Source organism: Zootermopsis nevadensis, unplaced genomic scaffold (assembly GCF_977971745.1).
Source record: "Zootermopsis nevadensis isolate Lab colony 2312 unplaced genomic scaffold, Znev_1.0 Znev_ptg000050l, whole genome shotgun sequence".
Lineage (NCBI taxonomy): Eukaryota > Metazoa > Arthropoda > Insecta > Blattodea > Termopsidae > Zootermopsis > Zootermopsis nevadensis.
Genome location: NW_028259182.1, coordinates 640,448 through 662,215, shown reverse-complemented (window position 1 = coordinate 662,215; position 21,768 = coordinate 640,448). Strand labels below are relative to the sequence as shown.

Sequence of the window (21,768 nt, the reverse complement as noted above, 5' to 3'; positions counted from 1 at the left end):
AACAAAGAAAGTAGAGGAAATAAGCGAGAGAAAGTACGGAAAGTGTCGATGGGATGACAGAAGAATAGAGAATACATTATCATAAGATGACCTACCCAGGAGGAAATATTGAATGATTAATAATGATTACCAACTGCTGCAATATGTTAGTGTATTAAAACACTTTCAAAAATGCAAAAAATTACAATAAATTTATGAAAATAACAGGTTGTCCCAACAAAGAAAGTAACTTAAAATATGTACTTTTCTGTATCTAGTACAAGGCAACCATATTACATCAAGGCATAACAAATATTCTGAAATATTAAACCATTATTAATGCAATGCAGAGATGTTATTTGTAATGGTTTATTTGCATTGCACATGCCATTGTACAACTTTGGGAGTTATTATGAATTTGTTTGTTAGGTAATTGCCAGTTTAATGTCTGATTGTTAATAAGCATGTTTTATTTATTTTTATTTAGTGTTCTGTCTGACGACAGGTGGAGGTCCATATGAACAGGATCCTTCCATCCTTTTCTCGGACTGGGACCTGTTCATATACGTTCTTGGCAGATGATCCAGAAGTGGTTTGCCATTGCCTTCTTCTGTGTGTGAATGGAGTAATTGTTGGGATGCCACGGAGAAACCACGGAAGCCCCCGGAGGAAAACTCCGTGTTGCCTAGATCACGGCCTTGCCCAACACAAGTTATAAATTCGGGCACCGCCGGGAATCGAACCCGAGACCCCAGGATTACAAGGCCAGCGTTCTAACCGCTAAACCACCATGGCGGTTAAGCATGTTTTATGACATTTTAAAGTAGAAAATGATGTTTTAGGGAGAGGTACAATAATTATGTTAAGAATAACTCAGAATTCACAACCAGAAAGATACAGGTGTGTGCCAGTAGTTTCTGAACAGTTTCTCTTTAAATCTGGTGAAGTTCATGGAAACTGAGAACTTCTCTTGATCTCCTTGGTTTAGACATCGCATAACTGTGTTCTTTACAGTTTGTGCTATGATCAGTTTTCTTAACAGGTTTCTTCAATTCTGTCATAACAAGAAGTGCTGGAAGGAATCTATTGTGCCTACTATTCATCAAATCCTTAAATCTACATACAGAACTATACATAAATTAGAAATTAATAATTCAACAATTAGTAATTATTTCTAGAAATATGAGGCATACAGAAAAATATAATTTTGGTTGGGAAACCTGAAGTGTAGTGACCATTTGGAAGGCCTAGGCATAGGTAAGAGGATAATATTAAAATGGATATTAACGAAAGAGGTTAGGATACTGTGGATTATATTAATGTAGCTCAGGAGATGGACCAGTGGCAGGCTCTTGTGAACATTGTAAACAGCCTTCTCATTGCATAAAAAACAGCCTGTCAAGAAGGACTGTGCTCTATGAAGTTTGTCTGTTATTTCTATGCCTCATTTCTACTAGTGCAGATTCTTACTACCTGAAAGTTAATAACCTCAAACTTTTATATTAAGAAAATGTTCCATTCAGCATGTTTATGATGCATTAACACATAAAATTTCCCATGCTGCAGTGGTTTGTTAGTTACAGCTCTTAAACTGCAAGATCAATATAGATTCCATGTCAAATACCTTTTTACATTTTACAAAAATGCGTCAAGTGTCATATCTTTCGAAGAATTACCTACCCATCACCTAAGGAGTTTGCAGGCTGCCATGTCGATATTATTTACAGTTGGAATTTTAAAAGTACAGAAATCTTGCAGCATCAAATGTTTTTACACTGAGATGAAGTTTCTTCAAAATCTGTCTGCCCATATAAAATAATGAAGAAACGTTAAAACCAAGCCACAGGCTTATGGAACATAAATTATCTCAAATTCCTTACCAAACTTCTGACACCTATATGAAATAATAGCTTATTGTGACAAGGTTATGACAATACAGACATTTGTTTGGTTTAAGAGATTCAAGGAAGGAATTTGATTCACCAGAAGGCTCATTCATCACTTTTACAAACATTTAACCCTTTAAACCTAGTGGTAACTAAATGTACCACCTACTTCAACATTCACTATCTTTGCATTTTGCCCACAAATTATGTTTATGGGTTTTTATGTTTGTACTGAAGCACCATCACTGTATGGACACTTTTTCACATGCATTTTATGCTATTGTGATATTTTTTTTTCTCCCTCCAGACAATGTTTCAACTGATACTCAGTCATTAGGTCTCTAAATTATTGCATGTTTTGATGAAGGTTGAGGCCACAAACAACAAGAGCCTGTAATCTTCTGATGCTTGGTTTCCATGAAAACACTATAAATTGATTATACGGATTTGATGCTAAGATTTGTTAACCAGTTCTCATAATTTTCATTCCTCACACACAATTTATCGATAAAGAAATCCTTATAGCCTGTTACCATCATGATAGAATCTTGTCAGTTCTCAGTACAGCTGCAATGCTGGCAGTACCTTCCCCGTGCACGAGCCAAATCCCACGCGGAAACCATCACCTTGACAGTAACCTGGCAGAAGAAAACAGATTTATCTTATACCTTCCTCTGCTGTCCCTGTTTCCTGCCAGGATCAGTGAAAACTATGGTCGTAGCTTGTGGTGTTTATGGAAACATCCATAATTTTACTGATAAAGAATTTGATCAGGAATTTTTTGGAAGGAAGATTTAAACTGTTAACATAAACATTATTAATATTCATTAAGTGGTCAACCATTTGACTGCTTTACTAAAATTATTTTGATTGATGGAAGACTGAGGAAGATATATTTGCCATGTATCTACAATTTTTATATGATCAGAATCATTGTATACTACGGTGGTCTAGCAGTTAGAACGCTGGGCTTGTAATACTGGGGTCCCGGGTTCGATTCCCGGCGGTACTCAGATTTACAACTTATGTTGGGCAAGGCCGTGGTCTAGGCATCACGGAGTTTTCCTCCGGGGTTTCCTCGGTTTCTCTGTGGCATCCCAACAATTACTCCACTTTCATCATAATTTTGCAAAAAGGGGGTCACAGCAGGAGCGTTAAATGTTGCGGTCCCAATCGAACCCATGTACTGATGGGTCGTGAATCCTGCTAACCACCAATGCACACCATGCTGAATGGTGCGTACTGGACACAAAAAGAAAATGTATACTTAATTCTGCATACTATGTTTCAGTGATTGTAATATACATCCAGCCCTCTGACACATGAATTACAAGAAACTTATTTTTATGCCAACTATAAAAATGTACACCTGAGATTACATTAAACAAAGTCATACTTTTTCAAGTCTTAAAAATTCATTTTGATTGCTGTTTCTAATGTAAAAATAAAGTCACTGGTTTCAGTAGGAAATGAAACTTTCAGATATTGCTTTTACCTGTGATTATAACTTCGTCATTGTCCTGAAGGAATTTGCGAGTGTTTCCATCCTTAAGCTGAATGGGCTTGGTGCCTTTCCAGCATAGCTCAAGCATTGATCCAAATGAGTCAGAAGTCTAAAACAATGCAGTTCTGGATTAATGCCACCAAAAAAACACACTTCTTTCAACAGTCCATTTAAACATTATGGACTTCCTGTCTTGTTAGAGAATTTTAGCGTGTCACCAGCTTCATCACTGCATCTATGAAGTCTGCTATTTGATATTAGGCTGGACCACTTCAATCCATTTCACATCAAACATCCAATTTCCATACAATCCTTGGTGTCCCATGCTGAGTTAATATGAGGCTTTGCTACTGTAGTTCTCATGTTTGTTGTTTCATCAGTGTCTAGCCCGTTTCAACTTTTTTGGTATGATCAATTACTTATAAACTCTGATCCATGAAGTTAGTTAATTTAGTTAGTCACAATGTAGTTTTACTGTTTATAAATTATTGGGTCACTGGAAGGTCCCAAAACTGAGAGAGCCAAAGGGAACATAACTGGATAAAATAAATCTTTTTATCTTTTGTTGAGAAGGTAAATATTTTTGTGCTCCTTGTTAGGAAAACATAGCGCAGAGCGAATATACTGGTGAGTGTAATTTATCAATGACATGTTTAATATATATTTTGTACTGCGCGTGACATTTTGATAAATCTTATTTCAGGTTGTGTAAGACATCTTTCTTCTTATGAAGAACTAATTTAGAGTTAAGGATGAGAAGGCATACCTCACCGCTGATGGTTCCAGAAGCCATCATGTCCCCTGGGTTTATGTTACACCCAGTGACGGTGTGATGTGCTAGTTGCTGTTTTGGTGTCCAGTAGAGGTATTTGAAGTTAGAGCGACACACTGTACTTGCAATTGACTTCTCCGCTACAACATCACATGTAATTTTTTATCACATTTTCTTTACCTCTCAGCTCAGTAAGGCCAAAAGGCATGTGATTTTTAAGAATGACAAGATTTCAGGTACTTTATGGGCAGTGGTTATACTTGGAATAATACCTCATTCCACGTTCATATTTTCAATATTTAAGTGGGCTTCGAGTTCATTTTTAAAAGAAATAATATTCAATAAATACCACATCCCAAGTCACTTATGTTTAAAAATTACATGTCAGTGCCAACATTTTTAATAATTAGTATCCACACTTGATGTAAATATGCAGGTCTTAAATTTGTTTTCCTTTACATTGAAGATGGCTATGGCATGTTCCTCCAAAATATTGGTAATCACTTTCAAGACCACACAGCATCACAGCCCAGGAGGCCAAATTTTATATCTTCACTGCTACGAGAACCTCAGATGGATCTTAAATCTTAATTACAAAGAATCAATAAATACCTGGTGAGACCTCAACATATTTTTTTAAGTATCCCATTGCACACATTGCAGAATATTTTCTGTATTTTCAGAAATACTCACAGTAATGTCAAAAAGCACAGAAATTTATGGAAGTTTTTTTTAGGTGAAAATGTTTTCAGCGTATGGTTCTCCAAATATTTGTATGGATGAAATGAGGAAAACTAAATCTGAGATTCAAATTAGATACCTCCTGAATACATGTCAGATGTATTGCCACTGAACTAACCTGCTTGATAAAAATAAGAGATAAGCCTCATGGTTTGAGAAGGGTGACTTCGAGAATTTCCGTCTAGTGAATGAACTACCAGAATTGATTAAAATGTCTTTTATCCATACTGCAACACAACACATGCAAAAGAAGGAAGGAAAGGCTCACGTTTGATGTCCACTTGCAGATTGATGTCAAAGTTGTATGGGTCGCTATGCTGCAGATATGGGAGTGGTGTCAAATCTTGCTTGTAGTTATCAACAGTAAATGGTTCCAGTGCCTCCATTGTTACCACCCAGGGAGAAATGGATGTCCCAACATTTTTAGCAAGAAATGGACCAAGTGGGACATACTCCCACTTCTGAATGTCACGAGCTACAAGACATATTTATATTTAATGGTTCTTGAATTACAACATGTAATGTTCGTTATACAAATTACATTAATTACAGCAAATTTGAAATGTAAGCGTTTATTGATATTTCAGGCTTAATTCATTGATAAATTAGGTCTCCAAACTGTACCAAATTTTTTGGGGCATTCATTACGTTTCCATTTCACTTGTTTAGCTTTCGATAAATTTGTCATCATAAATTGACTTGGTCACTCTTATACAAATTTTGTACACAGTATTTTCTGTTTGCTTCTTTCTCAAATCAAAAATTCACTTCCAGGCTGTTTATAAGTAATAGACAGGAGTGAGGAATTATCTGGATCTGTTCATCATGAATTTCACAGCTTTAGATTAATTTCTAATTATTTTGTGTTCTGTAATATTTAAAAAAAAATTACTGTGAGAATGTAAACATTATGCTGCAATTTTTTTTATAGCTTTCTGATATTCCTTGGTTATCCTTACCATAGCAAGGAAATACAGAACACAATCTAAACCATTCCATCTCATTTTTAGTATGCTGAGTCATATGCTGGTACTAGAAATGGGCAGAACAGGTCTTTGTTAAATTGAATTCATTCATTACAGCCCACTTTTGCAACCTGTTTACCTTGTTTACTTAATCATGTCAGTGAGTACTATATTTTCAGCCTGGGGTTTAATGTATTTACAGATTACATAATTTTATTATAATAACAATATTATTTTGGTAGCTGAATGAGACTGGTCAATGAATGAAATCTAATCAAAGTGAAAAATGAAAAACAAATTTATTTATTTAGACCTGTTTCCAGAATGTTTCATCGCTAGCTGGTACATACCACTCCAGTCATTCATGAGCACCATGCCAAATATGTGTTCATGTGCTTCTTTCACAGGCACAGGCTCTCCAAGTTTAGATGGTGGCCCGCCCACAAAGAACGCCACCTCCAGCTCAAAGTCCATGAGGCGGCTAGGTCCAAACACTGGGGCAGCCCCTTCCACCGGACACGTCTGGCCGTTAGGTCGCCGGATTGGAGTCCCAGTTATGACAACAGAAGATGCTCGGCCATGATAGGCTACAGGTAAATGCTTCCTGTAAGACCATAAATTTATATTTTGTTTAGTTTTTAAACATGGTGATCTGGACCACAACTTGAATGAATGAGTTGTGAATTGTATAAAGGTACTATCTAACTAAGTAACTCCAAGAACAGAGACCTCCTTGAAAAGTTAATAATCACATAGCTGGTCCCTTTTCTACGTCGTATGAATTCAGTCAACTTTCATACTTTTTTCTTTAGGACCTATCTTAATATATCTTCCCATTTTAACCTTGGTCTCCATAGCAGTCTGTTCTATTCAGGTTTTATCTAAAATACAGCGTACATTTATCATATCACCATGTATGCTGCATGTCCTGCCCATCTCGTGCTCCTTAATTTGGTCACCCTATTATATCTGTGAGGTATGGTAATTCTTACCAGTTAGGAAAAAGTGCATTGTTTTTGTCACGGAACATAATGCCTACGTTGGTGGCATGGTGGATGGAAGAGTAGAAGTCAGTGTAGTCTCCCACTTGGACTGGGAGATGCATTGTTGCTTTTGATTGTGAAACAAATATCCTGGAACATAACATACACATGATTACATGGAAGATCATCTCTGTGGCAATACCACAGGTATAATATACTGGAAAGTGCATTGTTGCATGTTTGTCAGTATCTTTTGTCTCCAGAATTAACTAACTAGATGGCTTACCGAACTCAAAGGTTCATCACCGAATTAACCAAAGCCCTTCACTGGACCCTGTCCTGGGCCAACAAAATCCAGTCTCCTTCAACTCCTACGAGGTGCGATCGGAAAGTTTCAAGACTGTGTCAATAGCTGGCGAACCGGATGTAGTACGAGCTTCTGCCTTTAGCGGATGCGGCCTACATTCATAGTGAATCAGTGTGCCAGCCGGCATCATCGAATTAGCATTTGCTTCTTAGTTACGGGCGTTTTGGTAGTGCATTACACCGACCCTCCTGCGATTTCGGAATGGCGTGTGCATCAAATTTTGCCAAAGACTCGCCAAAACGGCTACGGAAACCTATGAAATGCTAAAGCAAGCATTTGGGGAGTCCGCAATGGGTCGTGCACAAACTTTTGTATGGCATTCATGTTTTAAAAATGGCCGAACCTCTGTCGATGATGACGAGCGTTCTGGACGACCATCTTCGAGCACAACGCCCGCAGGCCATTCACGAAGATCGACGTCGTACCATCAACGACTTGTGCGACATTGTTGGGATAGGCTATGGGACCTGTGAGCTGATTCTAAAGGAAGAACTCCACATGCGACGCATCATGACAACGCGCCAGCGCACACCGCCCTCAAAGTTCGGCAGTTTTTGGCCTCAAACACCATGGCCGTCATCCCGCACCCTCCTTATTCGCCGGATTTAGCTCCGTGTGACTTCTTCCTCTTCCCAAAGATGAAAATTCAGCTAAAGGGAAGGAGATTTGAGACGATAGAAGAGATTCAGGCAGAATCGCAGATGGTGCTTGACAGGCTGACAAAGAAAGATTTCCAGGGATGCTTCCAGGCTTGGCAGCGGCGCTGGGATCGTTGTGTTCACTCCCAGGGGAACTACTTCGAGGGTGATGGATGAATTTAATACCTGAGATAAGTTTACGGGTTTTTATACGCGCCGTCTGGAAACTTTCCGATCGCACCTCGTATCTCCCATAGATCCCGCCTGATATCATCCTCCCATCTACGTCTAGGTCTCCCCAGTGGTCTCGTCCCCTCAGGCTTCCCAACCAATACCCGGTGCACACCTCTTGTCCCATCCATGCGCGCTACATGCCCCACCCATCTCATTCTTCTCGACTTCATCACCCTGACAATATTGGGGGAGGAGTACAGATTTTTAAGCTCATCATTATGCAGTTTTCTCCATGCCCCTTCGTCTTCTCTCTTAGGCCCAAATATCCTCAACATCCTATTCCCAAACACCTGCAATCTGTGTTCCTCCCTCTGAGTGAGAGACCATGTTTCGCACCCATACAAAACAACAGGCAAGATTATTGTTTTGTATACTTTAATTTTCAGGTTCTTAGAAATCAGACGGGAAGACAAAATATTTTGAACTGAGAAGTAGCAAGCATTTCCGGAAAGCTCCAGAATTACTCACTGGATTATGATAAACTTCAGTATTGCATGTATACAAAGAAAGTCGTCAGTTAAATTTAACTTTGTTTTGTACTGTTCCAATAAAGGTACATGACTCAAACAGAACTGTCTCAATTTTCTAAAGGCAGTTTATTGCTTAAATAATTGGTATATAACATAACCTGTACATCTCAGTAAGATCTAAAACTTTTATTGCTATTTTGATACATGGCCAACTGGATCATGTGTAAGCAGCCAATAAAAGTTAACTCTGTTTGTCTATAATAAAAACAACAACCTTTTACTCCGGTAACTTCATTACATGGCAGGAAGTCACAAAATATGTTTATATGTGCAAGAAATTGGACAGATGACTGTATGGGTATCTGTATTTAAAAAATTGGTTACTGAATACTGAAAGGAGTTGTGTGCTACGCTTCTGCAACATTATGTTCTGTAGTTGCACTAAGTCTGCTCAGTGGAGATAAGAGAACAGTGGGCACTTCACAAGTAGTAATGTCCATAAACTGAAGGCTCACTTTTTTCTGAGGTCTGGGTTGCTCTGCAGTGTTGTATTCCCAGCTGAGAGCAGATTCTGCAGTTTTGAGCGTGCCTCCAGCCAGATAGGACGACCCAAACTCATGAACCTGTTCAGTGTTTCCTGGAACAAAGCAACAACTAGGAGTGTACAGACTGTGAATGTTCAGGCTTACTTTGCTCCACATTGTTGTGGTGTCAACCAAGAGTCTGCACTGCAATTTGGAACAGACCTCATGCCAAAAGTAAAGAAGGAAGGAATACTAAAATTTAATGTGGTTCGTTTTAACCAGGGTTATCAACAAAGGTGCATCTGGCTTGAAAAGGTTCCATTTAGAAGCACAAGAGACAAATTCAAACCTGAAATTAGGTTTTGTATGAAATAAATAACTGATAATATTTTCCAGCAAGTGAAATAAAACTTGTTTTTCCCATGGGCAAGTCTATTTATAAGTTTAATGTGATGTTGCTATTTAAGTATCCTGCTGAGAGAGGGAAATCTGCATTGGGCTCTTCATTGTGTAGGGCAGGAACCATTGGTTTAAGTAACAAGTGATATAAAGTGATATGTGACATTGTGACTCACCTCTTGGAATGCTTGCTGAAGTTTCTCATTCTCAAACAGGTAGTACACCACAGATAGGTCCAGAATCTGGTCCCCAATTGCCACCCCAATCCGATGAGTATCCTTGATTAAAAGAAAGGATACATGATTAATTTAAATTGAGTATATTCTTTCAGTAAAAGAACAATTGTGCCTGTAGAAGTATCACACCATGAAGACACATGGAGGAATAGCTGTACAGATTCATGCAGTCTTAACCTCAGTTCTAGATGGATGTGTGGTCAGCTTCACGTTCTGGCCGCTTTGTACAGAAGCGAAGGACCTGTGGTACTCATTAGTTAGGACACTTGGTGGGCCCTAGAGTTGGTCTTCCAATGGTGCCACCGCCAAGGATATTATCCAGCCCTTACATACAGAGAGGGTCATTTGTGCTGACTTCTCAAAATGTAAGGTGGTGATCAATTTCGGGTCAAAAATTCACCCGGGAAACGATACGCCATAGGTGTCGCTTATAGAAACAACATGCATTACATTGTGGACATTTTCACACAGGGTAGATAGCAATAGCGCTTTCAAAATTACCGCTCAATGATGCGATACATGTAGACAGCAACATTTCGCCGATCGATACATATCGCAAATCATGGATGGGATTTATCAATGACATTGCATCGTCCAGTGAACCACATTCAGGCAACACGTTATAGTAGATAGCGAAATGAGTTCGTGCGGCATGCAATGTTAATTTCATCCGACATTTTCACAGACTTAAGTTCGCTGTGGTATAAATGTGAAGCCGATAGGATAATATGTATCGCCAGTCCCTTGTTGACTGTTGCTAGTTACTTCAGTGTGAATCCTGCTTAATAAACAATAATAAAAAAACGTTAATAATTTCGCAGCCTGGCACCAACCGGTAAAAAAATACTTATGCGTGAGACCGGCTCGACCTGTTCCTGAAGGTCGTTTGCTTTGTGACTTTCGTAATCCTCCCCACCTTCCTGTTTCTGCGTCCAATTGTTTCGCCCATGTCAGAGCAGTATTTTTCACATACACCACGACCTTCTCCATAAAGACTATGCTGTAAGTTTCAGTTTGCTGCTATGTATTTTATGCATATATTGGTGTCGTTAAATAAAAATAAACTCGAGTATTGGTATCGCATGATGGAATTACTGGTGAAATGACAGAGGAACCGTGGGGTATCAGAGAGCTACGCACACGCGCTCATTCCTTTGCGGGGCTCCATGATTTATGGTAGGGGTCTTCATCCTTTAAAGCAGGGGTTACCAACCTTTTGCAGATATCGGGTCACATCCAGTAAGTTGTTTACTGTTTCTTTTTTATTTACGCGCTTGAAACTAAATATCTAATTTTGGAGGTAACTATTTCATTCTTTATGGGAACCGTGACTTTATTATTATGTTCACAACTTAACTGATTCCTATCCTGAGCCAAATGAATCCAATCTACACTCGATTTCACCAACATACATTTAATATCACCTTACATATACCCAGGTCTTGGAAAGTGTCTTCCGTTTAGATTTTCCACCCTAAAATTTTTATCATTCTTATCCGTGCTACATGCTTTGCCCATTCCATCCTTCTTGATTTTAAGAGTATATAAAATTGATGATAGTCATTAAATTTTGTCAAGTCTCATGTTACTTCGTCTTTGACCCAAAATTCTTTTCAGCACTATTTTTTCACATTCCCTCAATCTGCGTTATTTTCTTTAAGTGAGAGACCAAGTCACGCGCTCATACAGAACAACAGGTAAAATTATAGTTCTGTATACTACGTTTATGATAGCAAACAAGATGACAAAATACTCTGAACTGAATGGTAGGAAGCATACCTCAAGCTTAAACAGCTCTTATTTTATTTTATTTATTTTTAGTGCAATTTCTATTATCGGAGGTAGCAGCGGTCAATATTCCATTGTTGGTTTATATCGAAAAATTTCCAGCTGGCCTTGTATAGAACTGTTTGCCAGTCCTCAGTATATGTTTTGTAAAGAACGTCACTGTGTGTGTGTATACTCTGGTGCTCAAGGAAATTTGATTTAGTCAGTCATCCACCGCTCGGAACACCTTATTTCGTCTGTATTTCCATTCAAAATTCATTTCACTCAACAAGGTATTTTTTTTACATATCTTACGTTATCGGAAGTTGAAAAAACTCCATATGGCAGATTTTCGATAGGAAAATCCGAGGTCTCCGGATACGCGATGAAGCTCTTCATGTTATTCCTACCACAGCACACGAGTTTTCCAGACTTTGGAATGGTGTCTCTGCTTCACGGAGCGAGGAGATTATTAGAAGCAAACTCAGCTAAAGGCAACGCGATGCTTACAGATACTTCGCTCTGGCGGACAACTTGTAAACTACATAAATTCGACTGGTACGTACGTGGACACCACCTGCTATAAGTTTGTGTAGCAGAGTTATGTGACCCGTGCTGTGAACACCGTGGTGACACAGTTGAGCTATTTCCAAATTGCTCATTATCCATGAAGATGTTCCATGCCGATTTTGATCAGCAGTCCGCGAAAATGAGTCATTTGGTTAACTGATAGACTCATCATTAAATTTACTAAGTAAAAATGTAGATAATCCGTGTGTACATCTAGTATCCAAGGTTGAAATAATCACAAGGATATTTGGGTCACAGACTACGTCCGTCATCGGCATTTTGTTTGCGATTGGTTAAGTTACTTTTAAAATTTCCCGCCCTTATTTAATTTTAATTTTGTTTGTTGTACTCAATAGGCTAGACAATGTCAACTGTACACGATGATAAATTAACATTGAATTGGAAAGGGTATGGAAAGAAGTGGTCATGGTTTCTTGGGTCCTAGAACAGAAATTGCACTAGTAAATAGTGGCCAAGACTGGGTCTCAATGGTGGAACCGCGTTTTTGTGAGTTTAACGGCTTTGGCTTTTATCGACGCGTGTGTTTCTTGTGGTAAGACACGGTGAAAATGAACTTTAAACTGAATATTATCGTCGCAGTTAGTGAAAATATGGGCATTGGTATGAATGGGGATTTGCCTTGGAGACTAAGGTATAGTAATAAAATTAATTTCCGAAAATTAACAAACGAATTCACTTGTAAATTGCCAAAGGGTTGTTTAATAAACTACAATAAAAATAAGTCGTTTCCAACATTTACAAGTTTTGTTACAGTAAGACATTATTGCATGTAATCGCCGTGAAAGCTTCAAATCTTACATAGTTTGTACTTGTAGATGCTATATAACCTACAAGTGATAAATGGCTCTATATGCGAGTCTTCACGAACATTTACTGATGGTTTGGGTCGTCTGTAGAGGCGGAGATTGAAAAGTGGAAATGGAAACTTGTAGATTTCGGTTCATATCCCCCCATCGCAGGTTTTGCAGGGGTAAAGTGGTTGAGCCATGAAAATAATCACATATCTTTGCCTAGTACTGTGTGAAACTACCTCCATTCCCCAACTGATTTGTGTGGTGCTTAGTTAAGCACCAGAGGTGAGTTTACCATTTTTATCTTTACAGATAGAGAGTTAGGGTAATTAAAATACTGCTTTGACAGGAAAGAACACATGTGTACAGAATTTAAGTGTGGTGAATTCTTAGAAAGTAACTGTGTTGAGGATTAAGAAAACTGTGTGATATTAACCTGGATCTTTGCAACATGGGTTGACAGGATGTATAGTGAATAGAAGTGGCACAAGATCATGTCTGGTGGTGGGTTAGGATATTAGTGGTATTGAATTTAAGGGTTGTCATTGTGATTGTACCTACATTTATAACAAGGCTGTTGTTTTGATAATCATTGAATCTTGTGGAACTTGCGTGTTTAATTTGTGAGTTTTGTAGTGCTCCGGTGCTTGCCAATATACAAGGACCAGCATAGAGAACAAATATTGTATATAGAAAGTGATTTTTCAAGAATTGAGAGTAGGTGTACAGACAGTCTTCTCCTGTGTGACCTGTCAGACCAGTTGTTTAATCAGGATTGAGGCAGCATTAGGTATATGTCAATGAAATAATAATGAATAATCCAATTTAATACTGCACGATTCCAGTGATACAAAGTTTGGAGGCAGTCTGAATTCATATTGACTGCTGTGAGACCCTCAAATCTCACCAAGTTAAACATTTGTGTGGTATTAACATGGGTTATTTTTTGAGTGGCTCATAGTAGGTATATAGACTCATATTTGTAGGTGAGGAGTTATTTATTCAAAATCTTATCATATTATGTCTGTTAAAAAGTAATCACGACAGTGAATTTGTTCAGTAATGATTCCAAAATGCCTCCTAGTATGGCCTAACATGTCTTAACCAGTTAATAATTTATTACTTGAAGCTTTTGTGGCAACTAAAACAATTAATAATAATTTTATATATATTGCTGAATTGTATTTTAAGTCCAAATTATCAAGGATATTTGTAATTTATATTTATTACACTTCATCCATTCATCCACTATTCCACCGAAAATCATTCTTTAAGGAATCTTTCAAAATGTGTTTAAATGCATGGAGCTTTGATATATTGGTGTGTGTGCGTGAGTGGTATGAACCCTTGTATATTTACTATATCTGTGAAGTTCCATGCTAGTTTGTTGAGTCTGTGTTTTATTTGTATTCTTTTAACTTTGTGCTTATAAACCAAAGCTCCTTGTACTTCTTGACTTCTGTTCTCATGATGCCTAGTGGAATCACATATTTGTAGCTTGTACCTTTTAGTCATGTTTCATTAAACGTTCTAAAACAGTTGGAAAGTTACACAATTTAAATATGGTGATTATATAATTTTATTCAACAGGAAAGAGATGGCATATTTCTCTCGGATGACCAAGCGCACCAAGGATTCTAGCAAACAGAATGCAGTCATCATGGGAAGGAAGACCTGGGAATCAATTCCAGACAAGAATCGACCCCTTGCTGGACGAATCAACATTGTATTGTCACGACAAGATCTGTAAGTATAATAAATGCAGCAAAAACCAAACTCAGTCATCAGAAATAGAACTCAAGAGTCATCTGAAATTCTTGTATATAAGTTTATGGAGCAGTTGTTACTGGTTGTAAGGTTATTTAATGGTTTTTGTCAGACTTTATCAGCATTCTGATTGTTGTCCATTGAGACACATACCAGAAACACCAGGGCCAGTTTTAGAGTACCTGTAGTACTATATGTAGTAGGCTTGGGGCTTCACAGACTTTTGGTTGTGCAATGAAGAACCCTGGTTTCTAAAATCTTGTATAAGTTAATACTTCATTTGCTATGTGTGTTACCCATTCCCAAAGTTCAAGGTAGTTTGGAATTGTAATTTCTGAACTTTGCTTTATTACTGTGTTTTTAACAAAGTTATTAATATTGTCATGAGGTCTGACTACAGCTGGTGCCAACCACCCCTCTTTCACTCCCAGTCTCCCATTGCTTGCCAATGGTGACATCATGGCTGTCCAATCACACGTGTAATTGCTAGTACAATCCAAAAATGTCTGTGTTTGAACAATGCCAGACACACTACAGCCACTGACAAACTTCTAGAAGCTTGTAGTCTGGTCTGTATCCCCAAAACCATGAACTCCTGCAACAAGCGGCCAGTGTTTCAGAGGTCCTTGCTGCCTCCATCAGGGGCTTGATGATTGAGGCTGCAAGCACCTCTGAAACATCGGTAAACTTGTACCTGACTGCAGAGCACTACAACTTAGAAGACAGTCTTTACAAGGAGACTATAGGATTTATGGTGAATTGCCCTTCATCTCCTCATTATGTTCTTCACTAAGGAAAGCACATTGGTCTGTTGTTCTTGTGCTCATTGTGATATAATTATATTTTAATTGTGTTTTTTAATTCTCTTGTTACTTTGTTGACCTGTGACCCCACAAAGAAGATATTTTGGATGCTGTAAAGTGTAAGAGTTACTGCAGGCACTTGAAGGACGTTTGCATACACATTGGTGCCTGTGGGTTGGTGATCACTATTGTGGAGGCACATATTCTTGATTCCAAACTGATGACTCAAAAAAACATTTGCTTGAGTGACCTTCTGCCCACCAAACCACCTAACTCGATTGTATGTATCGATCATGGTTCTGGTATAGAATACAAAAATTAATTTTGTCTGTGAAAATCTACAAGCACCAGTCATTTGTCATTTACTAAGGGATTTTATAATGCTAGCTTTGTTTGCAGAACTATATAGGATTTGTTTTTCAGTACAGGATGGAATTCCAATATTAGTAAAATGTTACAGGAGAAAGGAGTGTTGCACTTTAATTTACAAGTGTTGTGGTGTTCTGGTTCTCATATTTGTCAAGACTCAGCTATTTTTATAGAAACATTTTTTATTTATTTACTGATGCTTTTTCAACTACTTTGGATGCGTAGTGTTGAATGACAGGGTGATTGTGAATGATGTATTGGAAAGGATGTGGAAGGAAGTGGTGGTTATTTCTTAATTTAATGTGCTATCCTAGCATTTGTCTGGAGAGACTGAGGTAAGCCACATAGACTTCAGCTATGATAGCTAGCCTCTGGACTAAGACCACCTGAATATGAAGGTGTACTAACTACTTAACCTCAATTTTAGATGGTGAGAGAAAAAGTTTCACATTCCCATTATATGTTGTTCTTATACAGGAAATTAGGACTGAATACACTGGCATGTAGCTCTTTGGAAACTGCTCTTCAGAGTCTGCAGGAACCTCCACTTGCAGAAAGTATAGAGTCAGCATGGGTCATAGGGGGAAGTTCAGTGTACAAGGTTGGTAATTGCTGTTTGATGTTATGGCATTCTGTGACAAAAATTCAGGGACTATCAAAATGTGTCACTTTTGTTTGTAAATGTGTAAGGACTGAGATGTTTTAGCTCAAACTCAGTCTTTGTCTTAATTAGGTCCCTGAACTGAAAACCATGATCAGTTTCAAATTAATTTTTATCCACTAAGGCTGCAAGCAAAAAATGAGAAGAAATTTGCTCAGGCATTTCAGCAAGACTGTTGGAAGAACCTCATATTTTGGAAAAAGTAATAACTGATGATGACAGTATGACCCAGAAAATAAACACCATAGTTCAGAGTCATGAAGACACAAGGAAATTTGAATTTTAAAATTAAAGATCATAACCATGCTGGTCTGCTCTTTAATGTCAAAGGAGTTTTCCATAATTAATTTATTCCTCCTTATTTAATCAATGCAGCATAATGTCCTCAAATTACTGAACATTTTAGCAACACATTTATCAATAAAAATCATGTCTTTTTCTAGAAAATTGGATTTGGTATTATAGCAATGCAGCTTCTAAGGCTGCGGTCACACTGCAAGCGTATTTGTGCAAATTGATGGTAGGGTGTTATCGGGCGAACTATCAAACACGTTACAAGGTCTGTAACCGGTCACACTGCAAGTGAAGTTATTGTGCGTATCGCTCGACATCCCTCGTCGTTCAAACAGGTTTGTTTTCATTCGTGCGAAGAGATGGATACTTAAAAATTAATTCATCTTGTGTTCAGTGAGAAGGCTTTGTGGGACCAAAAAATGAAAAGATATCACAACAGAGAGGTTTCAAGGAAGTTATGGAAAAAAATTAATGTGGTTATGAATGTTTCAAGTAAGTATATATATTGCAATTTAAGTTTATTACAAACTGTTCCTTGCTATACCAGTACAAATTCTACATTTGTGTTTGTTGAGTTAGTGGATTGTGTGTGGCACAGATAATTAGGGAACGTTGAACTGTTGGATAATGCTACCTTCACTACTGTTAAAATAGTTTTTAAATGCATCTCTGATGTCACAAGCCTGTTGTGCTGACCTATTATTTGATCGTGATTTGTTTGTATTTATTATGCTTGCATTTTGTGGTGTCGACGATGTAATAGATGGATCATAAATACCTTCCTTCTCAATAATAATATTATATAACAAGCATATACACTTAATGATTATGTCAGCTTTATCTGGTTTAGTTTCAATACACTTATTGAGTAACCTCCATTTGGCTGCAATTATACTGAAGGCACATTCTACTGTTCTTCATGCTCTGGAGAGTCTGTAATTATAAAACTGTTCTTCCCTTGATAAATCTCTTTTTGAATATGGTTTCATCAGATAAGTCTTTAAAGGATCGGATTTATTGAAAATGCAACTGTTTGGCAGTTTCATCCAACACTGAGACATAGATGATATGTTAATTTCTGTTATAGGAAGCAATGGCTTCACCTCACTGCTCTCGTATTTACCTGACAAAAATCTTCAAGACCTTCGAATGCGATACATTCCTTCCTGAGGTTCCTATGAACACTTTCAAGCTTGTCAAGTGAGTTTTTAGTGTGTCACTGCTATCTGTTTGTTTTGCTTAATATATTTATTGAGATGATTTTAGTATCAAATATTTTATTTTCCCTTTGGCTTATCTTCTTATTTGTTTGTGTATGCGTGCACGTGTGTTTTTATGTATTTGCTGAGAAATAACTCTTAATATAGGTGAACTGAGAAGTTGTTGGGAGTATTTGTTGTAAGATATCTGAGGAGTGAAACACAGTCTACACACTAGTTTACAGTATCAGCTATGAGAGACATTATAAACGGCATACTTTTAGATAAACTCAATATCAATTGTAATTAAGATGCACTGAATATATCTTTATATGTTTGTATTAACACATTCATCTCCTTGAGGTTTTGAGTGGGTTGATATTGTACATGCCAAGTGCTTATACTGCATAGAAAGGCTGGAAATGTATTTTTTTTAAAAAAATTGTTACTTTGATGATGATTGGAAGTCCCATTTTTAGTAGGTCCTATTTGCACTAGGGACCCTGGTCTCATCATTGTTTACACCCTTCCTCTCCACCCATTGCTGAGGTCCGATATGTTTTCTTATGTGTACAAATTCATTTGTTCTCAGTTTTTGCTCACTGCTGATATTAGCATAATCATTGTTTAGACATTTATGTTATGGTTTTTTATTTAAGTCTGATAAGTTTGTGTTCATTTCATCTTCTAACTTCAGCTTTCATTTATTAGCACTTAAGGTAATTTCTACAATTAAATCAGCTGCTGGAGTTTCCTCGTGTCTGGATGATTTGATATCCTTGTTTTTCCTTCTCAGAATTCCTTTCCCTACAAAAAGGAAATAATTTTTTGGACTTTCATTCATCTCAGAAACTTGTTATAGTATTCTATAAATTTCCTTGATATTTTACCGATATAACAAGCAATATTATTTTAATTGATTTGTCTAAAACTGGATTTCACCATTCTAAAGAAACAACATAATACTGCTTTGATAAGCACTGATTCTGCAAAAGAAACAAAATACAAATGATATTATTATACTTTATGCATGATTAATACTAGTCCCGGGCATGACGTTAAACTGCGCCCATAGACCAAGTTACTACCGGTATAAGTGGCCCCCTCTACCAAGTGCCAACAGCCTCTTCGGAGGTTGGATGAGCGGGTGGAGGTTCAGAGCACCCTCATGTCCTTGGGGTGACAAATCACCCCTAAAGGCAGATGAACCCGGATGGGTCAACTGCATAAGATGCGGAAGGCAAGGGGAATCCACCGCATTAAAGATCCTCAGGATTTCCCAAGTATCAACAGCTAAAAAAAGAGCTGCTGCCAGCCAATCCTAGGATTGATTACAAAATAAGAAGATTAATACAGTGAAGTGTTGTGTCATGTGCTGCCACCTGCCCAGCAAAAAAAATCATCACAGAAAGTTTTCTCTTACAGAGATCCAGATGTTCCTGAAGAGATGCAGGAGGAGAATGGTGTTCTGTACGGGTACCAAGTCTATGAGAGACTTCATGGTATGTGAGTGCTTCAGAACCTTTGTCACAAAGCAGGGTGCTTGCCATATAATATTAATATGTGATAAGTGGAACATTTTTTCTCTCTACAGAAGTGTTAGATATTTTAGAGACATGTGCTAGTACAGAGGACATGGCTTGGACACTAGAACATCTGAATTTTTGCATGTTAGGGATGCATGTACTCGAGAGTTTTTGAGTCTAGAATGGATATGTATGTATGTAAATAATGGTGACCCTTGCACTGAAATGGGAAATATTTTTTACTGCTTAAACAGTGTGCTGCAACTCATGTGGCATGATATGAAAAGATCTATGCCACTTATTACTTTATTTCAGTCTGCTGAATGATTTGATGATTCCAGTTCATAGTGCAGAAGATGATTGTGATGTAATATGTATGTTAATGGGTGAATTAAAAACAATGACGCAAACATTGCACTGTGTATGTAATAGATATTTTTAAAACATGTTAACATATATTTGTATTTTATTTATTTGTTTATAATTTGATATTTCTTGCTTTTATAGATTTCAATTCTTTGAAGTTGTGAATTTTGGGAGAATGAGGTAAGCATATATTGAACAGTAAATATATTATTATTTAAAAAAAATCATATAAATCTTGAGTGATATTTCTTGCATTTGTAGGATCCATCCTATGATTACAGTGATGATGACAATGCACACGTCTTTCCTGTATAAAATAATTATGTTGTAATACTTATTTTATCACGAGTACAGGTTAATCATGGTTTGCCAATGCAGTGCACGTCAGTAATTCTGTTCTATGGTAGATTAAAGTTTATGAGCCACAGTTTTATTTCAGGTTGCTGGAGGTGCTGTCTGAGATGGCTAGGAAGGAAGGAAAGCAGGAAGTTGGTACCAATCTTCAGCCAGAATGTTTCACTTCAGCCATAGTTATTAAATACTTATGAAAGGAAGTATATCAGTAATGATGCCTTGTTTCAACAAGGGTTTTTGACTCCATGTTGTATGAAATGTACTTTTTATGGAAATATATATTATTTCATATTTTTATGTTCTTTTTTCAAAATGGATGCATAATAAAGAGCTTATCTCTGTTGGTCTTTATGTTTCATCTTTATAATTCATGATCAGATATCATTGTCGCCCTCGGTGGACTAGTGGTTAGCGTGCTTGCCACTGGACCCAAGGTTTACGGGTTCAATCCCGGCTGAGGTCGATGAATTTTTAAGGGTGATAAAAATCTGTAGCATAGCTTCCTTTGGAGGGGAAGTAAAGCCGGCAGTCCCATGTCGTAGATTTACGGCATGTAAAAGAATCTTATGAGCATGATACAAGATATTTCATAAGCAAAATTCAGCAGCAATTTATCATCCAAGTCTCCTGGCTCTGGCAGTCAAATTGGGATAGAGTAGAAATTGTGCAGTCTGTGGGCTGGTCATTCACTACTCACAAATGCACACTTCAAGACCAGGAAACCAAGACCCGAAAAGGGTTGTAGCGCAACTGATGATGATCAGCTTTCATTAAATTTGGTATTGGGGTCTATTGCTTGATTTTGGTTCATGTCAGTCAAATGTAAATCCAGTTTTAAATGGGACTTTATTGATTTTCTCAGAAATAGCTTGAAGTGTAAGAAGATTAGTACATTAAATAAAATACAGAGCTCATTATGATCTACAGTCTCCTTAACCCATTCCGAGCAGTTTCTGACTATGCACTCAATGCCAGCACAAGCTGTGCTTTACGGTTTGAAATAAGTTGTGCTGTTTCTTTTGAATAGTTTGTTAATCTTCCATTAGATGTCATAAGCATTCAGATCTGTACAGACAGTCTAGATGTCAGTTTAATAAATTACAAGACAAAACTTTTAATGGCAGTCTGTGCTAGATAGGATTGTTGTAAAATATCTGCAAATGTGATAGGCAATATCAGACAGACCTAACAGAGGACCGAATGGAAGAGGAGAATTGAGGAGGCCATGGACCGAATGCAGACCAGAGAGCCATAGAAGAATATTGTGCAGATTAAAACTGTTACTGGTGATATAACTGGGAGTAAATTAACCACACAGTGAAGTTCATGGAGTCACTGAGAAACTAGTAGATTTTCCCTATCTCTGAAACCCAAAGATTTAGTAATTTGTTCACAAGAGCCCACTAATGGCCCATATTCAGAGCCAGAAGAATCAAGTCCACTGCCACTTCATAATAACCGGTCATCCTATGTAGGTCTGAATTGGCCCTTTCAGGTGTTCTGATCATAATTTTGCATGCATTTCTTATCTCTGTCATGTGATATTCCTTGATTATGAAATCCTAAAAAACAGACAATTCCT

At 37.5% G+C, this 21,768-nt stretch overlaps 2 protein-coding genes across 5 annotated transcripts; one reads left to right on the top strand and one right to left on the bottom strand.

Annotated features, from left to right (window-relative positions):
- Positions 1-134: 134 nt before the first annotated feature.
- On the bottom strand, positions 135-11,913 carry Faa (fumarylacetoacetate hydrolase). Its single transcript, XM_022078793.2, has 9 exons — positions 11,781-11,913; positions 9,639-9,740; positions 9,055-9,176; positions 6,840-6,980; positions 6,198-6,451; positions 5,151-5,357; positions 4,136-4,281; positions 3,361-3,478; positions 135-2,503 (listed from the first exon to the last, which is right to left on the bottom strand). The coding sequence occupies exons 1-9, from the start codon at positions 11,862-11,864 to the stop codon at positions 2,424-2,426; spliced, it is 1,254 nt and encodes a 417-aa protein (XP_021934485.1). The 5' UTR covers positions 11,865-11,913; the 3' UTR covers positions 135-2,423.
- Dhfr (dihydrofolate reductase) lies at positions 10,561-20,537 on the top strand. Of its 4 annotated transcripts, none has more exons than XM_022078798.2 (7): positions 10,561-10,700; positions 14,438-14,593; positions 16,264-16,387; positions 17,829-17,941; positions 19,366-19,442; positions 19,974-20,012; positions 20,272-20,537. In XM_022078798.2, exons 1-6 carry the CDS (start codon positions 10,696-10,698, stop codon positions 19,994-19,996), a joined length of 498 nt encoding a protein of 165 aa, XP_021934490.1. In that variant the 5' UTR covers positions 10,561-10,695; the 3' UTR covers positions 19,997-20,012; positions 20,272-20,537. The 4 variants fall into 4 exon arrangements, with proteins under 4 accessions (XP_021934490.1, XP_021934486.1, XP_021934488.1 ...); XM_022078794.2 differs by lacking the exon at positions 10,561-10,700 and adding an exon at positions 11,851-12,023; XM_022078796.2 differs by lacking the exon at positions 10,561-10,700 and adding an exon at positions 12,078-12,687.
- The last annotated feature ends 1,231 nt before the right edge of the window (positions 20,538-21,768 follow it).